Here is a 19,376-nt window from a genome sequence, read left to right on the forward strand (position 1 = left end):
GAGCACTGTACTGAGGGAGCGCTGTACCGAGGGGGGGCTGTACTGAGGGAGCGCTGTACTGAGGGAGCACTGTACCGAGGGGGGGCTGTACTGAGGGAGGGCTGTACTGAGGGAGCGCTGTACTGAGGGGGGGCTGTACTGAGGGAGCGCTGTACTGAGGGAGGGCTGTATTGAGGGAGAGCTGTACTGAGGGGGGGCTGTACTGAGGGAGCGCTGTACTGAGGGAGGGCTGTATTGAGGGAGAGCTGTACTGAGGGGGGGCTGTACTGAGGGAGCGCTGTACTGAGGGGGGGCTGTACAGAGAGAGCGCTGTACTGAGGGGGGGCTGTACTGAGGGAGCACTGTACTGAGGGAGAGCTGTACTGAGAGAGCGCTGTACTGAGGGAGGGCTGTACTGAGAGAGCGCTGTACTGAGGGAGGGCTGTACTGAGGGAGGGCTGTACTGAGGGAGTGCTGTACTGAGGGGGGGCTGTACTGAGGGGGGGCTGTACTGAGAGAGCGCTGTACTGAGGGGGGGCTGTACTGAGAGAGCGCTGTACTGAGGGAGCGCTGTACCGAGGGAGCACTGTACTGAGGGAGCACTGTACTGAGGGAGCACTGTACTGAGGGAGCGCTGTACTGAGGGAGGGCTGTACTGAGGTAGGGCTGTACCGAGGGAGCACTGTACTGAGAGAGCGCTGTACTGAGGGAGGGCTGTACCGAGGGAGCACTGTACTGAGGGAGCACTGTACTGAGGGAGCGCTGTACTGAGAGAGCGCTGTACTGAGGGAGCGCTATACTGAGGGAGCACTGTACTGAGGGAGGGCTGTACTGAGAGAGCGCTGTACTGAGGGAGCACTGTACTGAGGGAGCGCTGTCCTGAGGGAGGGCTGTACTGAGGTAGGGCTGTACCGAGGGAGCACTGTACTGAGAGAGCGCTGTACTGAGGGAGGGCTGTACCGAGGGAGCACTGTACTGAGGGAGCACTGTACTGAGGGAGCACTGTACTGAGGTAGCGCTGTACTGAGAGAGCGCTGTACTGAGGGAGCGCTGTACTGAGGGAGCACTGTACTGAGGGAGGGCTGTACTGAGAGAGCGCTGTACTGAGGGAGCGCTGTACTGAGGGAGCACTGTACTGAGGGAGGGCTGTACCGAGGGAGCACTGTACCGAGGGAGCACTGTACTGAGGGAGGGCTGTACCGAGGGAGCACTGTACTGAGAGAGCGCTGTACTGAGAGAGCGCTGTACTGAGGGAGGGCTGTACCGAGGGAGCGCTGTACTGAGGGAGGGCTGTACTGAGGGAGAGCTGTACTGAGGGGGTCTGTACTGAGGGAGCGCTGTACCGAGGGAGTGCTGTACCGAGGGAGCGCTGTACCGAGGGAGCGCTGTACTGAGGGAGGGCTGTACCGAGGGAGCACTGTACTGAGAGAGCGCTGTACTGAGAGAGCGCTGTACTGAGGAGGGCTGTACCGAGGGAGCGCTGTACTGAGGGAGGGCTGTACTGAGGGAGAGCTGTACTGAGGGGGGGCTGTACTGAGGGAGCGCTGTACCGAGGGAGTGCTGTACCGAGGGAGCGCTGTACCGAGGGAGCGCTGTACCGAGGGAGCGCTGTACCGAGGGAGCACTGTACCGAGGGAGCGCTGTACCGAGGGAGCGCTGTACCGAGGGAGCGCTGTACCGAGGGAGCGCTGTACCGAGGGAGCGCTGTACCGAGAGAGCGCTGTACCGAGGGAGCGCTGTACTGAGGGAGAACTGTACTGAGGGAGCGCTGTACTGAGGGAGGGCTGTACCGAGGGAGCGCTGTACTGAGGGAGAACTGTACCGAGGGAGCGCTGTACTGAGAGAGCGCTGTACCGAGGGAGCGCTGTACCGAGGGAGCGCTGTACTGAGGGAGCGCTGTACTGAGGGAGGGCTGTACCGAGGGAGCGCTGTACCGAGGGAGCGCTGTACCGAGGGAGCGCTGTACCGAGGGAGCGCTGTACCGAGGGAGCGCTGTACTGAGGGAGGGCTGTACCGAGGGAGCGCTGTACCGAGGGAGCGCTGTACCGAGGGAGCGCTGTACCGAGGGAGCGCTGTACTGAGAGAGCGCTGTACTGAGGGAGAACTGTACCGAGGGAGCGCTGTACCGAGGGAGCGCTGTACCGAGGGAGCGCTGTACCGAGGGAGGGCTGTACCGAGGGAGCGCTGTACCGAGGGAGCGCTGTACCGAGGGAGCGCTGTACCGAGGGAGCGCTGTACTGAGGGAGCGCTGTACTGAGAGAGCGCTGTACTGAGGGAGCGCTGTACTGAGAGAGCGCTGTACCGAGGGAGCGCTGTACTGAGGGAGCACTGTACCGAGGGGGGGCTGTACTGAGGGAGAGCTGTACTGAGGGAGGGCTGTACCGAGGGAGCGCTGTACCGAGGGAGAGCTGTACTGAGGGAGCGCTGTACTGAGGGAGGGCTGTACCGAGGGAGCACTGTACCGAGGGAGCGCTGTACTAAGGGAGCGCTGTACTGAGGGAGCGCTGTACTGAGGGGGGGCTGTACTGAGGGAGCGCTGTACTGAGGGGGGCTGTACTGAGGGAGCACTGTACTGAGGGAGGGCTGTACCGAGGGAGCGCTGTACTGAGGGAGGGCTGTATTGAGGGAGAGCTGTACTGAGGGAGCACTGTACTGAGGGAGGTCTGTATTGAGGGAGAGCTGTACCGAGGGAGGGCTGTACTGAGGGAGCACTGTACTGAGCGAGCGCTGTACCGAGGGAGAGCTGTACTGAGGGAGCACTGTACTGAGGGAGGGCTGTATTGAGGGAGAGCTGTACTGAGGGAGCGCTGTACTGAGGGAGCGCTGTACTGAGGGGGGGCTGTACTGAGGGAGCGCTGTACTGAGGGAGGGCTGTACTGAGGGAGCGCTGTACTGAGGGAGGCTGTACTGAGGGAGCGCTGTACTGAGGGAGGGCTGTATTGAGGGAGAGCTGTACTGAGGGAGCGCTGTACCGAGGGAGAGCTGTACTGAGGGAGCACTGTACTGAGGGAGCGCTGTACCGAGGGGGGGCTGTACTGAGGGAGCGCTGTACTGAAGGAGCACTGTACCGAGGGGGGTCTGTACCGAGGGACGGCTGTACTGAGGGAGCGCTGTACTGAGGGGGGGCTGTACTGAGGGAGCGCTGTACTGAGGGAGGGCTGTATTGAGGGAGAGCTGTACTGAGGGGGGGCTGTACTGAGGGAGCGCTGTACTGAGGGAGGGCTGTATTGAGGGAGAGCTGTACTGAGGGGGGGCTGTACTGAGGGAGCGCTGTACTGAGGGGGGGCTGTACTGAGAGAGCGCTGTACTGAGGGAGAGCTGTACTGAGGGAGCGCTGTACTGAGGGAGGGCTGTACTGAGGGAGTGCTGTACTGAGGGGGGGCTGTACTGAGGGGGGGCTGTACTGAGAGAGCGCTGTACTGAGGGGGGGCTGTACTGAGGGAGCACTGTACTGAGGGAGAGCTGTACTGAGAGAGCGCTGTACTGAGGGAGCGCTGTAACGAGGGAGAGCTGTACTGAGGGAGCACTGTACTGAGGGAGGGCTGTACCGAGGGAGCACTGTACTGAGGGAGCACTGTACTGAGGGTGCGCTGTACTGAGGGAGGGCTGTACTGAGGTAGGGCTGTACCGAGGGAGCACTGTACTGAGAGAGCGCTGTACTGAGGGAGGGCTGTACCGAGGGAGCACTGTACTGAGGGAGCACTGTCCTGAGGGAGCGCTGTACTGAGGGAGCGCTGTACTGAGGGAGCACTGTACTGAGGGAGGGCTGTACTGAGAGAGCGCTGTACTGAGGGAGCGCTGTACTGTGGGAGCACTGTACTGAGGGAGGGCTGTACCGAGGGAGCACTGTACTGAGGAGCACTGTACTGAGGGAGGGCTGTACCGAGGGAGCACTGTACTGAGAGAGCGCTGTACTGAGAGAGCGCTGTACTGAGGAGGGCTGTACGAGGGAGCGCTGTACGGAGGGAGGGCTGTACTGAGGGAGAGCTGTACTGAGGGGGGGCTGTACTGAGGGGGGGCTGTACTGAGGGGGGGCTGTACTGAGGGAGCGCTGTACTGAGGGATCTTATGGGGTACTGAGGGAGCGCTGTACTGAGGGAGCACTGTACTGAGGGAGGCTGTACGAAGGAGCACTGTACTGAGGGAGGTGACGAAGGGTACTGATGAGAGCGCTGTACTGAGGGAGCGCTGTACTGAGGGAGCGCCGTACGAGGAGCGCCGTACGAGAGAGCGCCGTACGAGGGAGCGCTGTACTGAGGGAGGGCTGTACTGAGGGAGGGCTGTACTGAGGGAGGCTGTACTGAGGGAGCTGTACTGAGGGGGAGCTGTACTGAGGGAGGGCTGTACCGAGGGAGCGCTGTACTGAGGGAGCACTGTACTGAGGGAGCGCTGTACCGAGGGAGCGCTGTGGGAGCTGTAGGGGAGAGCTGTACTGAGGGAGGCTGGACTGATAGGAGCACTGTAGCCGTACGAGGACCTGTACTGAGGGAGCGCGCTGTACGAGGGAGCGCTGTACTGAGGAGAGCGCTGTACTGAGGGAGCGCTGTACTGAGGGAGCGACTGTACTGAGGGGAGGCTGTACTGAGGGAGCGCTGTACTGAGGGTGCCTGTACTGAGGGAGGCTGTACGAGGGAGCGGCTGTACTGAGGGAGAGGGAGTCTGTACTGAGGGAGAGCTGTACTGAGGGAGCACTGTACTGAGGGAGGGCTGTACCGAGGGAGCGCTGTACTGAGAGAGCGCTGTACTGATGGAGCACTGTACTGAGGGAGCGCTGTACTGAGGGGGGGCTGTACTGAGGGAGCACTGTACTGAGGGAGCGCTGTACTGAGGGAGAGCTGTACTGAGGGAGGGCTGTACCGAGGGAGAGCTGTACTGAGGGAGCACTGTACTGAGGGAGCGCTGTACTGAGGGAGCACTGTACTGAGGGAGGGCTGTACCGAGGGAGCACTGTACTGAGGAAGCGCTGAACTGAGGGAGCACTGTACTGAGGGAGGGCTGTACCGAGGGAGCACTGTACTGAGGGAGCGCTGTACTGAGGGAGGTCTGTACTGAGGGAGAGCTGTACTGAGGGAGCACTGTACTGAGGGAGGGCTGTACCGAGGGAGCGCTGTACTGAGAGAGCGCTGTACTGAGGGAGCACTGTACTGAGGGAGCGCTGTACTGAGGGGGGGCTGTACTGAGGGAGCGCTGTACTGAGGGAGAGCTGTACTGAGGGAGGGCTGTACTGAGGGAGCGCTGTACTGAGGGTGGGCTGTACCGAGGAGAGCTGTACTGAGGGAGCACTGTACTGAGGGAGCGCTGTACTGAGGGAGCGCTGTACTGAGGGAGGGCTGTACCGAGGGAGCACTGTACTGAGGGAGCGCTGTACTGAGGGAGGTCTGTACTGAGGGAGAGCTGTACTGAGGGAGCACTGTACTGAGGGAGGGCTGTACTGAGGGAGCGCTGTTCTGAGGGGGAGCTGTACTGAGGAGCACTGTACTGAGGGAGCGCTGTACCGAGGGAGCGCTGTACTGAGGGAGGGCTGTATTGAGGGAGAGCTGTACTGAGGGAGCGCTGTACTGAGGGAGCACTGTACTGAGGGAGGGCTGTATTGAGGGAGAGCTGTACTGAGGGAGGGCTGTATTGAGGGAGCGCTGTACTGAGGGAGCGCTGTACTGAGGGAGCGCTGTACTGAGGGAGGGCTGTATTGAGGGAGAGCTGTACTGAGGGAGCACTGTATTGAGGGAGGGCTGTATTGAGGGAGAGCTGTACTGAGGGAGCACTGTATTGAGGGAGGGCTGTATTGAGGGAGAGCTGTACTGAGGGAGCGCTGTACCGAGGGAGCGCTGTACTGAGGGAGGGCTGTATTGAGGGAGAGCTGTACTGAGGGAGCGCTGTACCGAGGGAGCGCTGTACTGAGGGAGGGCTGTATTGAGGGAGAGCTGTACTGAGGGAGCACTGTACTGAGGGAGCGCTGTACTGAGGGAGCACTGTATTGAGGGAGGGCTGTATTGAGGGAGAGCTGTACTGAGGGAGCGCTGTACTGAGGGAGAGCTGTACTGAGGGAGGGCTGTACTGAGGGAGCGCTGTACTGAGGGAGCGCTGTACTGAGGGAGCGCTGTACTGAGGGAGGGCTGTATTGAGGGAGAGCTGTACTGAGGGAGCACTGTATTGAGGGAGGGCTGTATTGAGGGAGAGCTGTACTGAGGGAGAGCTGTACTGAGGGAGCACTGTACTATCACTACACTTCAAAAAGTACTTCATTGGAGGTAAAGAGCTGTGGGAGGTCCTGAAGTTGTAAAAGGCGCTGTAGAAATGTAAGGCTTATATTTGGTTTTTCAAGACTTTGACCATACGGACTGCAGTGGTTTAAGAAGAAGACACACCACCTTCTCAGGGCAACTAGGGGCAGCAATAAAGGTCAGACTTACCAGCAACGCTCACATCCTGAGAATGTTAAATAAAAATATTTACTAATTAATATATATTTCACAGTAAAGACAGTGAGAATTTAATTGGTTTCAACATTTGCTAAGTTGGATGTGATACTGATTGCAGTGTCAGGGTGCACAGTTAACTGTTAATGAGCCGGGGGTATAAACACCTCCATTAGAGACAACCTGCTGACACCACATTCAAACCTCCCGCCCAGCGCGGCAACACGTGCGCTTTACGGTGAGTCGCAGTGACTCACGGTAGCTGCAAGCAGCACGGAAAGTTTGTACCTACCACCCACTCAATGGGGGGACGCGCCCAGCCAATGATAGGAGGATGAGCCCAGCCAATGATAGGAGGATGTGCCCAGCCAATGATAGGAGAATGTGCCCAGCCAATGATAGGAGGATGAGCCCAGCCAATGACAGGAGGATGAGCCCAGCCAATGATAGGAGGATGTGCCCAGCCAATGATAGGAGGATGAGCCCAGCCAATGATAGGAGAATGAGCCCAGCCAATGATAGGAGAATGAGCCCAGCCAATGACAGGAGGATGAGCCCAGCCAATGATAGGAGGATGAGCCCAGCCAATGATAGGAGGATGTGCCCAGCCAATGATAGGAGGATGAGCCCAGCCAATGATAGGAGAATGAGCCCAGCCAATGATAGGAGAATGAGCCCAGCCAATGATAGGAGAATGTGCCCAGCCAATGATAGGAGAATGAGCCCAGCCAATGATAGGAGAATGAGCCCAGCCAATGATAGGAGAATGTGCCCAGCCAATGATAGGAGAATGTGCCCAGCCAATGATAGGAGGATGTGCCCAGCCAATGATAGGAGAATGTGCCCAGCCAATGATAGGAGAATGTGCCCAGCCAATGATAGGAGGATGAGCCCAGCCAATGATTGGAGAATGTGCCCAGCCAATGATAGGAGGATGAGCCCAGCCAATGATAGGAGAATGTGCCCAGCCAATGATAGGAGGATGTGCCCAGCCAATGATAGGAGAATGTGCCCAGCCAATGATAGGAGGATGAGCCCAGCCAATGATAGGAGAATGAGCCCAGCCAATGATAGGAGAATGTGCCCAGCCAATGATAGGAGAATGTGCCCAGCCAATGATAGGAGGATGTGCCCAGCCAATGATAGGAGAATGTGCCCAGCCAATGATAGGAGAATGTGCCCAGCCAATGATAGGAGGATGAGCCCAGCCAATGATAGGAGGATGAGCCCAGCCAATGATAGGAGAATGAGCCCAGCCAATGATAGGAGGATGAGCCCAGACAATGATAGGAGAATGTGCCCAGCCAATGATAGGAGGATGTGCCCAGCCAATGATAGGAGAATGTGCCCAGCCAATGATAGGAGGATGAGCCCAGCCAATGATAGGAGAATGAGCCCAGCCAATGATAGGAGAATGTGCCCAGCCAATGATAGGAGAATGTGCCCAGCCAATGATAGGAGGATGTGCCCAGCCAATGATAGGAGAATGTGCCCAGCCAATGATAGGAGAATGTGCCCAGCCAATGATAGGAGGATGAGCCCAGCCAATGATAGGAGAATGTGCCCAGCCAATGATAGGAGGATGAGCCCAGCCAATGATAGGAGAATGTGCCCAGCCAATGATAGGAGGATGTGCCCAGCCAATGATAGGAGAATGTGCCCAGCCAATGATAGGAGGATGAGCCCAGCCAATGATAGGAGAATGAGCCCAGCCAATGATAGGAGGATGTGCCCAGCCAATGATAGGAGAATGTGCCCAGCCAATGATAGGAGAATGAGCCCAGCCAATGATAGGAGAATGAGCCCAGCCAATGATAGGAGGATGTGCCCAGCCAATGATAGGTGAATGAGCCCAGCCAATGATAGGAGAATGAGCCCAGCCAATGATAGGAGGATGTGCCCAGCCAATGATAGGAGAATGAGCCCAGCCAATGATAGGAGAATGAGCCCAGCCAATGATAGGAGGATGAGCCCAGCCAATGATAGGAGGATGTGCCCAGCTAATGATAGGAGGATGTGCCCAGCCAATGATAGGTGAATGAGCCCAGCCAATGATAGGAGAATGAGCCCAGCCAATGATAGGAGGATGTGCCCAGCCAATGATAGGAGAATGAGCCCAGCCAATGATAGGAGGATGAGCCCAGCTAATGATAGGAGGATGAGCCCAGCCAATGATAGGAGGATGTGCCCAGCTAATGCCCCGCACTGTGGGGACGCCATTACCCGCTCTGCGCCCAGCCCCGGTGGGATGGGCCCTGGTAACGCGGGCGCTCGGGGTTCCTGTCAACGCCACTGTAGTGAAGGAGAGTCCGGATACTGGATCCCTCCCTCAGGCTGAGCTCTATAAATTACCTCCCAACGGCCGCTCCAAGCCGCACAGTTGGGTTTATCCCCGGCCCCATTCCATGCCCGGCCCCGGACAGCCCGCGGGCTCCGCGCCAGAGGGGACGGTTGGGGAGAAGGCGCCAAATGGAAGCTGCACGAGAGCTGGTGCGAGGGATGGAGAGAGGGAGAGTGAAAGGAGAGAGAGAGGAGAGGGAGATCAGAGGGAGAGTGAGGGGAGAGTGAGAGTGAGAGGGGAGTGAGGGGAGAGTGAGGTGAGAGTGAGATGAGAGTGAGGGGAGTGAGAGTGAGAGGGGAGTGAGGGGAGAGTGAGCGTGAGAGTGAGGGGAGAGTGAGGTGAGAGTGAGAAGAGAGTGAGGTGAGAGTGAGGTGAGGGTGAGAGTGAGGTGAGAGTGAGGTGAGAGTGAGAGGAGAGTGAGAGTGAGAGTGAGGGGAGAGTGAGAGGAGAGTGAGGGGAGTGAGAGGAGAGTGAGGGGAGTGAGAGGAGAGTGAGGGGAGAGTGAGGGGAGAGTGAGAGGAGAGTGAGGTGAGAGTGAGAGGAGAGTGAGAGTGAGGGGAGAGTGAGAGGAGAGTGAGAGGAGAGTGAGGGGAGTGAGAGGAGAGTGAGAGGAGAGTGAGGTGAGAGTGAGGGGAGTGAGAGTGAGGGGAGAGTGAGAGGAGAGTGAGAGTGAGGGGAGAGTGAGAGGAGAGTGAGGGGAGTGAGAGGAGAGTGAGGGGAGTGAGGGGAGAGTGAGGGGAGAGTGAGGTGAGAGTGAGAGTGAGAGTGAGGGGAGAGTGAGAGGAGAGTGAGGGGAGTGAGAGGAGAGTGAGAGGAGAGTGAGGGGAGTGAGAGGAGAGTGAGAGGAGAGTGAGGTGAGAGTGAGGGGAGTGAGAGTGAGGGGAGAGTGAGGTGAGAGTGAGGGGAGAGTGAGAGGAGAGTGAGGGGAGTGAGAGAGGAGAGTGAGGGGAGAGTGAGAGGAGAGTGAGGGGAGAGTGAGAGGAGAGTGAGGGGAGTGAGAGGAGAGTGAGAGGAGAGTGAGGGGAGAGTGAGGGGAGAGAGAGGTGAGAGAGAGGAGAGAGAGAGGAGAGTGAGAGTGAGGGGAGAGTGAGAGGAGAGTGAGGGGAGTGAGAGAGGAGAGTGAGGGGAGAGTGAGAGGAGAGTGAGGGGGGAGTGAGAGGAGAGTGAGAGGAGAGTGAGAGGAGAGTGAGAGTGAGGGGAGAGAGAGGTGAGAGAGAGGAGAGAGAGAGGAGAGTGAGAGTGAGGGGAGAGTGAGGGGAGAGTGAGAGAGAGAGGAGAGTGCGAGGAGAGTGAGAGAGAGAGGAGAGTGCGAGGAGAGTGAGAGAGAGAGGAGAGTGAGAGTGAGGGGAGAGTGAGAGTGAGTGGCGAGTGAGAGGAGAGTGAGGGGAGAGTGAGAGTGAGAGGAGAGTGAGGGGAGAGTGAGAGGAGAGTGAGAGTGAGGGGAGAGTGAGAGTGAGGGGAGAGTGAGGGGAGAGTGAGATCAGAGGGAGAGTGAGGGGAGAGTGAGAGTGAGGAGAGTGAGAGGGAGAGTGAGATCAGAGGGAGAGTGAGGGGAGAGGGAGAGTGAGAGTGAGGGGGGAGAGTGAGGGTGAGGGGAGAGGGTTAGGTGAGAGTGAGAGGAGGAGGGGAGAGTGAGGGTGAGGGGAGAGGGGTAGGGGAGAGTGAGAGGAGAGTGAGATCAGAGGGAGAGTGAGAGGAGAGTGAGGGAGAGTAAGATCAGAGGGAGAGTGAGAGGAGAGAGAGGAGAGTGAGGGGAGAGGGGAGGGAAGAGTGAGGGTGCTGAGTGACTGATGGTGCCTTCTGTCCCAGATCCCAGTGCCTGGTCCTGCCTCAGCGGAGCTAAGGGGAGGCTGGTTTTGCTGTACTCAGTGCCGCCTTGTCCTGAGTTTGGGATATTCCTGTGGGAATGAACACTGGCACCATGAAAGCACAAGGCTGCTGGGTAAAGCCAGTGAGTAGTTCTTCTAGCAGTGGGCATTAGCACAGATTAACCCTGGTGCCAGTGGAGGCCCTTGGCCCTGTGAATATCTGAGCACTATACCAAACAAGCCAGCAGCATTGAAAGCTCTTTCAACCTCAGCACCCCCCAAGCTGTGCTCAGACTCCCGGGCATGACTTCTGAGTTAAGAGGCATGACTTGGTAAACGCCACTACCAGTATTTTGAATGAGGCCAACATCAGGAAGATTAGCGGGCAACATAAAAGGGGCCCTGGAGCAGCTCTCAGAGGCTTCTGACTGGCCAGAGACAATAACCCCAACCCCGTTGTAATTCCTACAATACAAAGCTTAAAAATGTAGTAAACAGTGAGGAGGATAGTAACAGACTTCAGGAGGACACAGACAGACTGGTGAAATGGGCAGACACATGGCAGATGAAATTTAACACAGGGAAGTGTGAAGTGATTCACTTTGGAAGGAAGAATGAGGAGAGTCAATAGAAACTAAATGGTACAATTTTAAAGGGGGTGCAGGAACAGAGAGACCGGGGGGTGGACGTCCACTAATCTGTGAGAGTGGCAGGGCACGTTGAGAAGGCTGTTAAAAAGCACACGGGATCCTGGGTTTATTAATAGTGCAACAGAGTACAAAAACAAGGAAGTTAGGCTAAACCTTTATAAAACACTGGTTAGGCCCCAGCTAGAGTATTGGGTCCAATTCTGGGCACCGCACTTTAGGAAGGATGTGAAGGCCTTAGCGAGGGTGCAGAGGAGATTTACTGGAATGGTCCCAGGGATGAGGGGCTTCAGTTATCTGGAGAAGCTGGGGTTGTTCTCCTTAGAGCAGAGAAGGTTAAGGGGATACTTAATAGAGGGGCTCAAAATCATGAGGATAAACTTTCCATTGGCCGGAGCGTCGGTAACCAGAGGACACAGATTTAAGGTGATTGGCAAAGGAACCTGAGGGAGATGAGAATTAATTTAATGGAGCGAGTTGTTGTGATCTGGAACGCGCTGCCTGAAAGGGCGGTGGAAGCAGATTCAATAGTAACTTTCAAAAGAGAATTGGATAAATACTTAAAGGGGAATAAATTGCAGGGCTCTGGGGAAAGCGCAGGGTGTGGGACTAATTGGAGAGCTCTTTTAATAAGCTGGGACAGGCCGAATGGCCTCCTGTGCTGTATGATTCTCAGTTTACTAATACACGACACATTGTGCGACACCACTCACACTGCCTACTACACATTTGAAATCTTTATCGTGCTCAATTTCCCACAGGGCACCTTTTGTTGAGTCTGTGTGTTCCAGATATACTTATTTTAAATAACTGGACACAGACAACAGGAAAAACTTAAACAGGTCTTTACTACTTGAAGGTCAGGGCTGAACTGCTTTACAAATTACGACACAGGGTTTATATACCGGTGTGGTCACCACCGGTACTACAATATACAGTAGCAAGAGAAAGTAGTCCATCTTCTTAAGGTAGTTCTCTTAAGGTGGTACAGGTTACATACACCACAATTCCTCCCTTTTTAGCTTAACAGTGTACACCCCAATTTAAACATAACATGGATAACATATATACAACTTTCATGCAACTGTTCAAAGATTCAGTCTCTGAGGAGGCCTCCTGTTCCGAGTTGGATAATGCCTTTCAGGGGTCTCTGATTCTGGCTGCTGGGGTGACTCCTCTAATTGATCTCTTATGGATTGAACATCCTCATGTACGTTCGCGTTTGAGGTAGATGCTACAGGTTCAATAATTTCTTCCACTGGTGTCTCTGCCGTAGCCATGGGTTCGACCCTTGTTCTCGATTCTACAAGTTGGTCAGCATGACATCGTATTACGTTTTCACCAATCTCTACCGTGTACATCAGGGGTCCTTGTCTGGCACGAATTGTTCCAGATTGCCATTTCTCATTCTTATAGTCCCGGGCTAACACTGGTTGTCCTATTTCGAAACTCCGAGTGGGCTTGTTATTTACATGCTGGAACTGTTTGTTTTCGACTTCCCTACGCACATTTGGTTTTAACAAATCCAACCTGGACCGCAACCTCCTGTTATAAAACATCATGGCAGGACTTTGATTTGTCACTGCATGTGTGGCGTTTCGATACGCCATTAGGAAATTGTCCACCTTGTGTTGTAGTGGAATATGGTCTTCGCTCATGGCCTTTATCGCCTTTTTGAATGTTTGCACAAATCTCTCGGCCAACCCATTTGTAGCCGGATGATATGGGGCAGATGTATAGTGTTTCACCCCATTCTTCTTCATGAACTTCTGGAATTCTTCTGACACGAACTGCGGTCCGTTGTCTGAACATATCTGTCTGGCAATCCATTTCTTGCAAATATGGTTCTAAGAACTGCGATCGTCTTTTCTGAGGTAGTGGTCGCCATCTTAATCACTTCTGGCCATTTAGAATGTGCGTCTACTGCTATCAAAAACATGGAATGCATGAATGGACCTGCAAAGTCGATATGTACACGCTGCCATGGGGTTGACGGCCATTCCCATGGATGCAGCGGTGCAATTGGAGGTGCATTTTGAACTTTTTGGCACCCTGAGCAGCTTTTAGTCAGATCCTCTATTTGTTTGTCGATACCTGGCCACCACACATAAGCCCTAGCAAGGCTTTTCATCTTGACTCCCCCCAGATGACCTTCATGCAATTCCTTTAGAACTCTCTCCCTTAATTTAGGAGGAATAATCACCCTTGTTCCATACATCAATGTTCCTTGACAAACGGACAGCTGTTCTCGTCTGGCTGAGAATGCCGGTAACAGTGGTTCGCCATGTGCTGGCCATCCCTTCACTGTCAATTTGTAGACCCGAGACAGTGTCGGGTCGTTCCTGGTCTCTCTCTCAATACTCGCATTGGTGACTGGCAAACATTCGATGATGGTCGAGTGAAATAACTCAACAGGGTCAACTGTCGGTGCCTCTTCCGCTGTAGGTAGTGGCAGGCGCGACAGCCCATCAGCATTACCATGTTGCTTTGTACCTTTGAATTCGATCTCATATTGATGTGCCCCTAGGAAAAGGGACCATCTCTGGAGCCTCTGCGCTGTCATCACCGAAACACCCTTCTTAGGGTTAAAAATGGAAACCAACGGCTGGTGGTCTGTCAGCAGCGTAAACTTTTGGCCTTGCAGGTAATGATTAAATTTTTTTACTCCCCACACGAGGCTGAGAGCCTCCCTATCTATCTGAGCATAGTTGCGCTCAGCGGAGGTCAATGATCTGGATGCGAACGCGACTGGTCTTTCCAAGCCATTTGGCAACTTATATGATAGCACTACCCCAATACCATATGGAGAAGCATCACAAGCTAAACGAATAGGCAGCGTTGGGTTAAAGTGAGCCAACACTTCCTTAGAGGTGATCAATGCCTTGCTTTTGTGAAAAGCCCGCTTACAGTCCTCGCTCCACTTCCATGGCACTCCCTTTTGTAAAAGAGCGTTCAGCGGGTGTAGCACCGTGGATAAATTTGGCAGAAACTTATGGTAATAGTTAATCAACCCTAGGAACGACCTCAACTGGGATACATTTTCCGGAGCGGGAGCCTTCACAACAGCTTCGATCTTGTCAGGTGACTTGTGAAGCCCCTCCTGGTCAATGACGTGACCACAGTACGAGATTCAATTCTGAAAGAACTCACATTTCTGGCGATTAACTCGAAGTCCATACTCTTTCAATCTGGTGAGCACCTGTTCCAAATTAGCAAGGTGTTCTTCCTCATCATCTCCTGTAATAAGAATGTCGTCCAGATAGCATTGTGTGCCAAGAATTCCCTGTAATACCTGCTCCATGGCCCTTTGCCAAATCGCTGGAGCCGATGCCACTCCAAAAACCAGTCTATTATACCGATATAAGCCCTTATGCGTGTTGATCATGAGATACTGGCGTGACGCTTCATCAACTTCCATCTGTAAGTACGCCTGCGCCAGGTCTATCTTGGTGAAGTGTTTCCCGCCAGACAACGAAGCGAAGATATCCTCAATCCGCGGAAGCGGATATTGCACCGTGTGAAGAACCGGATTAACAGTGATCTTGAAATCGCCACAGATGCGAACCTTCCCCGGTTCCCCCGGCTTGTTGCTCAATGAACGCTTCATGATGGGAACAATGGGCGTGGCCCATTCGCTCCAGTCCACCTTTGACAGTACTCCTGAACGTTCTAGCCCTTCCAGCTCAGCTTCCACAGCAGGTCGTATCGCATAAGGTACCGGTCTGGCTTTGAAAAATTTCGGGTTTGCATGTTCTTCAACCTTGATGTTTGCCGTAATTCCTTTCAGTGTTCCCAGTCCCTGTTGGAACACCTCCTTAGCATCATCCAATATTCTGGACAGTCGTTTAGGTTTGACATCGTCCTTTTTACCGGAATCTACAGTTAGTGCTTTTAAGGAATGCCAGTCCATATTTATTCTCCTGATCCATTCCCGTCCCAGTAGTGGTGGACCTCCCTCAGGTAACACATACAAGTCCATTCCTTTGCTTTCTTTACCCTTGTGGACCACCTTTACTTTTATCTTTCCGATGGGGTACACTCTTTGCCCCGTGTATGTTTTTAATACAATCTCCGTATCCCTTAGGGTAATGTGTGAGAATAACCTTTTGTAAACTTGCTTATTCATGACCGTCAATGCCGATCCCGTGTCCAATTCTATCTTCACTTGGACTCCTGCTATCTGGAGTGTAACCCAAATAGTTTGGTGGTCTGCTGTGTTACCCACATTATGTATTCTTAGAGAACCCAGTTCCTTACTGCTGGAGTCTGAATCTGTCTTCTGTTCATCCGAACTGTTCTCTGTCACCTTGTGTACTTTTTTGTACTTCTTCTGTGGTGACTTTTTGTTGCTGGTCTTCTTTCCTGACCGGCATACTTTCGCTATGTGACCGAGTCTGCCACATTTTCTGCATTCTTGATCTTTGAACCAGCACTGGTTCTGATCGTGCGTTGTCCTTCCGCAACGATAGCACTTTACTGCACCCAATGCCATTTGAATGGTGCTGAGTTCCGATGGCCTTAGCTGCATTTCCGCGGTGCCTCGTGCTGCCGCCTCGTGCGATGCTGCAATGGTGACAGCTTTATCCAGCGTAAGGTCCTTTTCCTCTAGCAGTCGCTTCTGAATTCCTTCTTTTAATAGTCCACACACGAACTTACCTCTCAGAGCATCTGCTAGTCCTGTACCAAACTGACAGTACTTTGATAGCTTGCGCAGTTCAATTAAGAATTCAGCGTTGCTTTCCTCTTTCAGCTGCGTTCTTCTGTAAAATTTAAATCGTTCCGCTATCAGCAGCGGCGTGGGGTTTAAATGCTCTTGCAGGATAGTAACAATATTCGCGAAAGTCTTATCCGCCGGTTTATCTGGTGTTACAAGGTGCCTTAATAACCCGTACGTCTTCGCACCCATCGAGTTTAATAGGGTTAGTGCTTTCTTTTCAGCCGGTATCTCATTTGCTGTACAATAAACTTCAATACGCTCCACATAAGTGGCCCAATCTTCGACATCGCTATCAAAAGCAGTGATGTTACCGTTTTTAGGCATCCTTGTAAGTTTCTTTAAGTATTTTATTTTTTTTTAATATTTTTTTTTCAAAATGGCGGCTTCCCGCGCTTGGCGGCTTTTCCCGCGCTTGTCTTCTTCCTGCGCCGACTAAAATGGCGGCTTCCCGCACTTGGCTTCTTCCCCCGCTGGCTACAATGGCGATTACCGCGCTGTTGCCGTTCTCGCCTCCCAGCGGTCCTTAATTTCCCCCGACGCTGCTGCTTTTACTCCCCGCTGTCCTCGTGGGTATTAGCGCTTCCTTTCTTGCTGCACGTCTCTTCCGATTGCAGCCCGGCCCTTTACACCGGCTGCGGTCGAGTTCTCCGCCCTTTTTCCTCCGGTCTCGCCCCCCTTCTCCACTGACAACGCGGCCGACTTTCTGCCCGTGTTGCTAGATCGGCTTACCCACCACCGTGGAAGAAGGATGATCACTGCCTGTCGCTGATGGTGGACTTCGTGGCCAGCAATTCCAACCCGGGTTCTCGATGCCTCCCGTGCGAATGCGGTGCTCAGCAGGATGATGAGGGCGGATGCCTCTTCTCGACACCCATTCTGGGGACGAAGCTGCCTTGGATGCAATTGCCGCTGGGTAAGATCGACTCGTCGCCACTGTTGAGTCTGTGTGTTCCAGATATACTTATTTTAAATAACTGGACGCAGACAACAGGAAAAACTTAAACAGGTCTTTACTACTTGAAGGTCAGGGCTGAACTGCTTTACAAATTACTACACAGAGCTTATATACCGGTGTGGTCACCACCGGTACTACAATATACAGTAGCAAGAGAAAGTAGTCCATCTTCTTAAGGTAGTTCTCTTAAGGTGGTACAGGTTACATATACCACACCTTTAGCCTCCTTAACTGCCTTCACTCGCAAGCTTGTTAGGTACTTGCACTCAATGTAGCTGCATGATCCATACCCAGTTAATCATACCTACTAACAACAGAAAATGCTGGAAAAACTCAGCAAGTCAGGCAACATCCGTGGAGAGAAATTTGAGTTGACGTTTCGGGTTTGACCCTTCTTCAAAACTGGAGAGAAAAGGAACTAGATCGAAGGCAGGGCTGCGATCGGACAAAAGAATAAAAGAACCAAAAGAAGTAAAAGAGATTAGAAGCTAGACGAGATGGTAATAGGCTGTGATTAGGTGTAAAGTGTACTGGCAGGGCAAAAGATAGCTGCCAGGTGTGAGAGAGAAACAAAAGGAAAGGGGGGGGGGGAAAGGAAAGGAGTGGAAAAATATAAGTGAAAATGAAATAGGGGCCGAGGTTATGATCTGAAATTGTTGAACTCGATATTGAGTCCGGAAGGCTGCAGACTGCCTAATCGGAAGATGAGGTGCTGTTCCTCGAGTTTACGTTGAGCTTCCGTGGAACAGTACAAGAGGCCAAGGACGGTGAGGTCCGAGTGGGAATGGAGCGGTGAATTGAAATGACAGGCGACCGGAAGCTCGGGGTCACCCTTACGGACTGAACGGAGGTGTTCCGCAAAGCGGTCACCCAATCTGCATTTGGTCTCCCCAATGTAGAGGAGACCGCATCGTGAGCAGCGAATACAGTATACTAGATTGCGAGAAGTACAAGTAAATCGCTGTTTCACCTGGAAGGGGTGTTTGGGGCCCTGGACAGTGGGGAGGGGGGAGGTATAGGGGCAGGTGTTACATCTCCTCCGCTTGCACGGGAAGCTGCCGGGTGAAGGGGAAGGGCTGTTTGGGGTGATAGAAGAGTGGACTAGGGTGTCTCGGAGAGAGCGGTCCCTGCGGAATGCTGAAAGGGGAGGGGAGGGGAAGATACGTTTGGTGGTGGGATCACTTTGGAGGTAGCGGAAATGCCGGAGGATGATCCGTTGAATGTGGAGGCTGGTGGGGTGAAAGGTGAGGACAAGGGGAACCCTATCGTGGTTCCGGGAGGGAGGGGCAGGGGTGAGGGCAGAGGTGCGGGAGATAGAACTGACACGGTCGAGGGCAGTGTCAACCACGGTAGAGGGGAATCCTCGGTTGCGGAAAAAGGAAGACATGTCTGAAGCACTGGTGTGGAAGGTGGCATCGTCGGAGCAGATACGGCGGAGGCGGAGAAACTGGGAGAATGGAATAGAGTCCTTACAGGAAGCGGGGTGGGAGGAAGTGTAGTCCAGGTAGCTGTGGGAGTCAGTGGGCTTGCTATCGTAATCATACCTACTGCTGGCTGCACAATAGCCCTAATTATCACCGTACAATCTCCTAACATAATCAGCTTCTTACTTCTGCTTATTTGCTTGTCAGACCAGACAGTACAATTAGCAACTCTTCAGTCCTTTGAAAAGGCAGCACTTGGAGACTAGAGATGGGGAAGTTGAAGAGCCTCCCACGCTGCGGGCTGGTAACACTTTTATCATTTTCTTTATACTTGCTCAATCTACTCATTTACGCACTCACTGCTACCAATACATATACTCAATGTCTGACAAATTCTCCTGGAACTCAATGTGGTGCAACAACTGGAATATATCTGTCTCCAAGTGTTGAACAGTAACAGATTCAATGTGCAATGAAACACAAATGCAGCACCCAGGAAAGAACTTCTCAATCGTAGTCTTGGCAAATTGTTGCTGCTTCCGATGGCTGCCCAGCTTCTGCTAACTCTTCTCCATTATTCTCTTCCTCCTCCAGGGCCATAGCTTATTGCTGCTCTTTCAGAATAGGACTATGCCTCCTTTTATGGCGGTGTTCAGTACCCAGTATCACACTGCTAGCATTCTGCCAACTCACACAATGGGCCGAATGGAGGAGGCCATTCGGCCCATCGTGTCCATGCCGGCCGACAAAGAGCTCTCCAGTCTAATCCCACTTTCCAGCTCTTGGTCCGTAGCCCGGTAGGTTGCGGCACTTCGAGTGCATATCCAAGTACTTTTTAAATGTGATGAGGGTTTCTGCCTCTCCCACAGAATCACAGAATCTACAGTGCAGATAGAGGCCATTTCGGCCCATTGAGCCTGCACCGACACATATCCCACCCTATCCCTGTAACCCCATGTATTTAATCCCCTAACACTAAGGGTCAATTTATCATAGCCAAATCAACCTAACCTGCACATCTTTGGACTGTGGGAGGAAACCGGAGCACCCGGAGGAAACCCACGCAAACACGGGGAGAATGTGCAAACT

At 53.6% G+C, this 19,376-nt stretch overlaps 1 protein-coding gene across 1 annotated transcript in view; it reads right to left on the reverse strand.

The window, feature by feature from the left end:
* Nucleotides 1–18,887, reverse strand: part of LOC147120814 (uncharacterized) — a 116,763-nt gene extending 97,876 nt beyond the window's left edge. Inside the window, exon 1 of the mRNA XM_085977152.1 lies at nt 18,853–18,887. Coding sequence (XP_085833278.1) covers nt 18,853–18,887 — 35 coding nt within the window. The remainder of the gene's footprint in view (nt 1–18,852) is intronic.
* Nucleotides 18,888–19,376: the final 489 nt, after the last annotated feature.

This window comes from Somniosus microcephalus, chromosome 3 (assembly GCF_052327205.1).
Source record: "Somniosus microcephalus isolate GS21.2 chromosome 3, FLI_Smic_1.0, whole genome shotgun sequence".
NCBI classification, from domain to species: domain Eukaryota; kingdom Metazoa; phylum Chordata; class Chondrichthyes; order Squaliformes; family Somniosidae; genus Somniosus; species Somniosus microcephalus.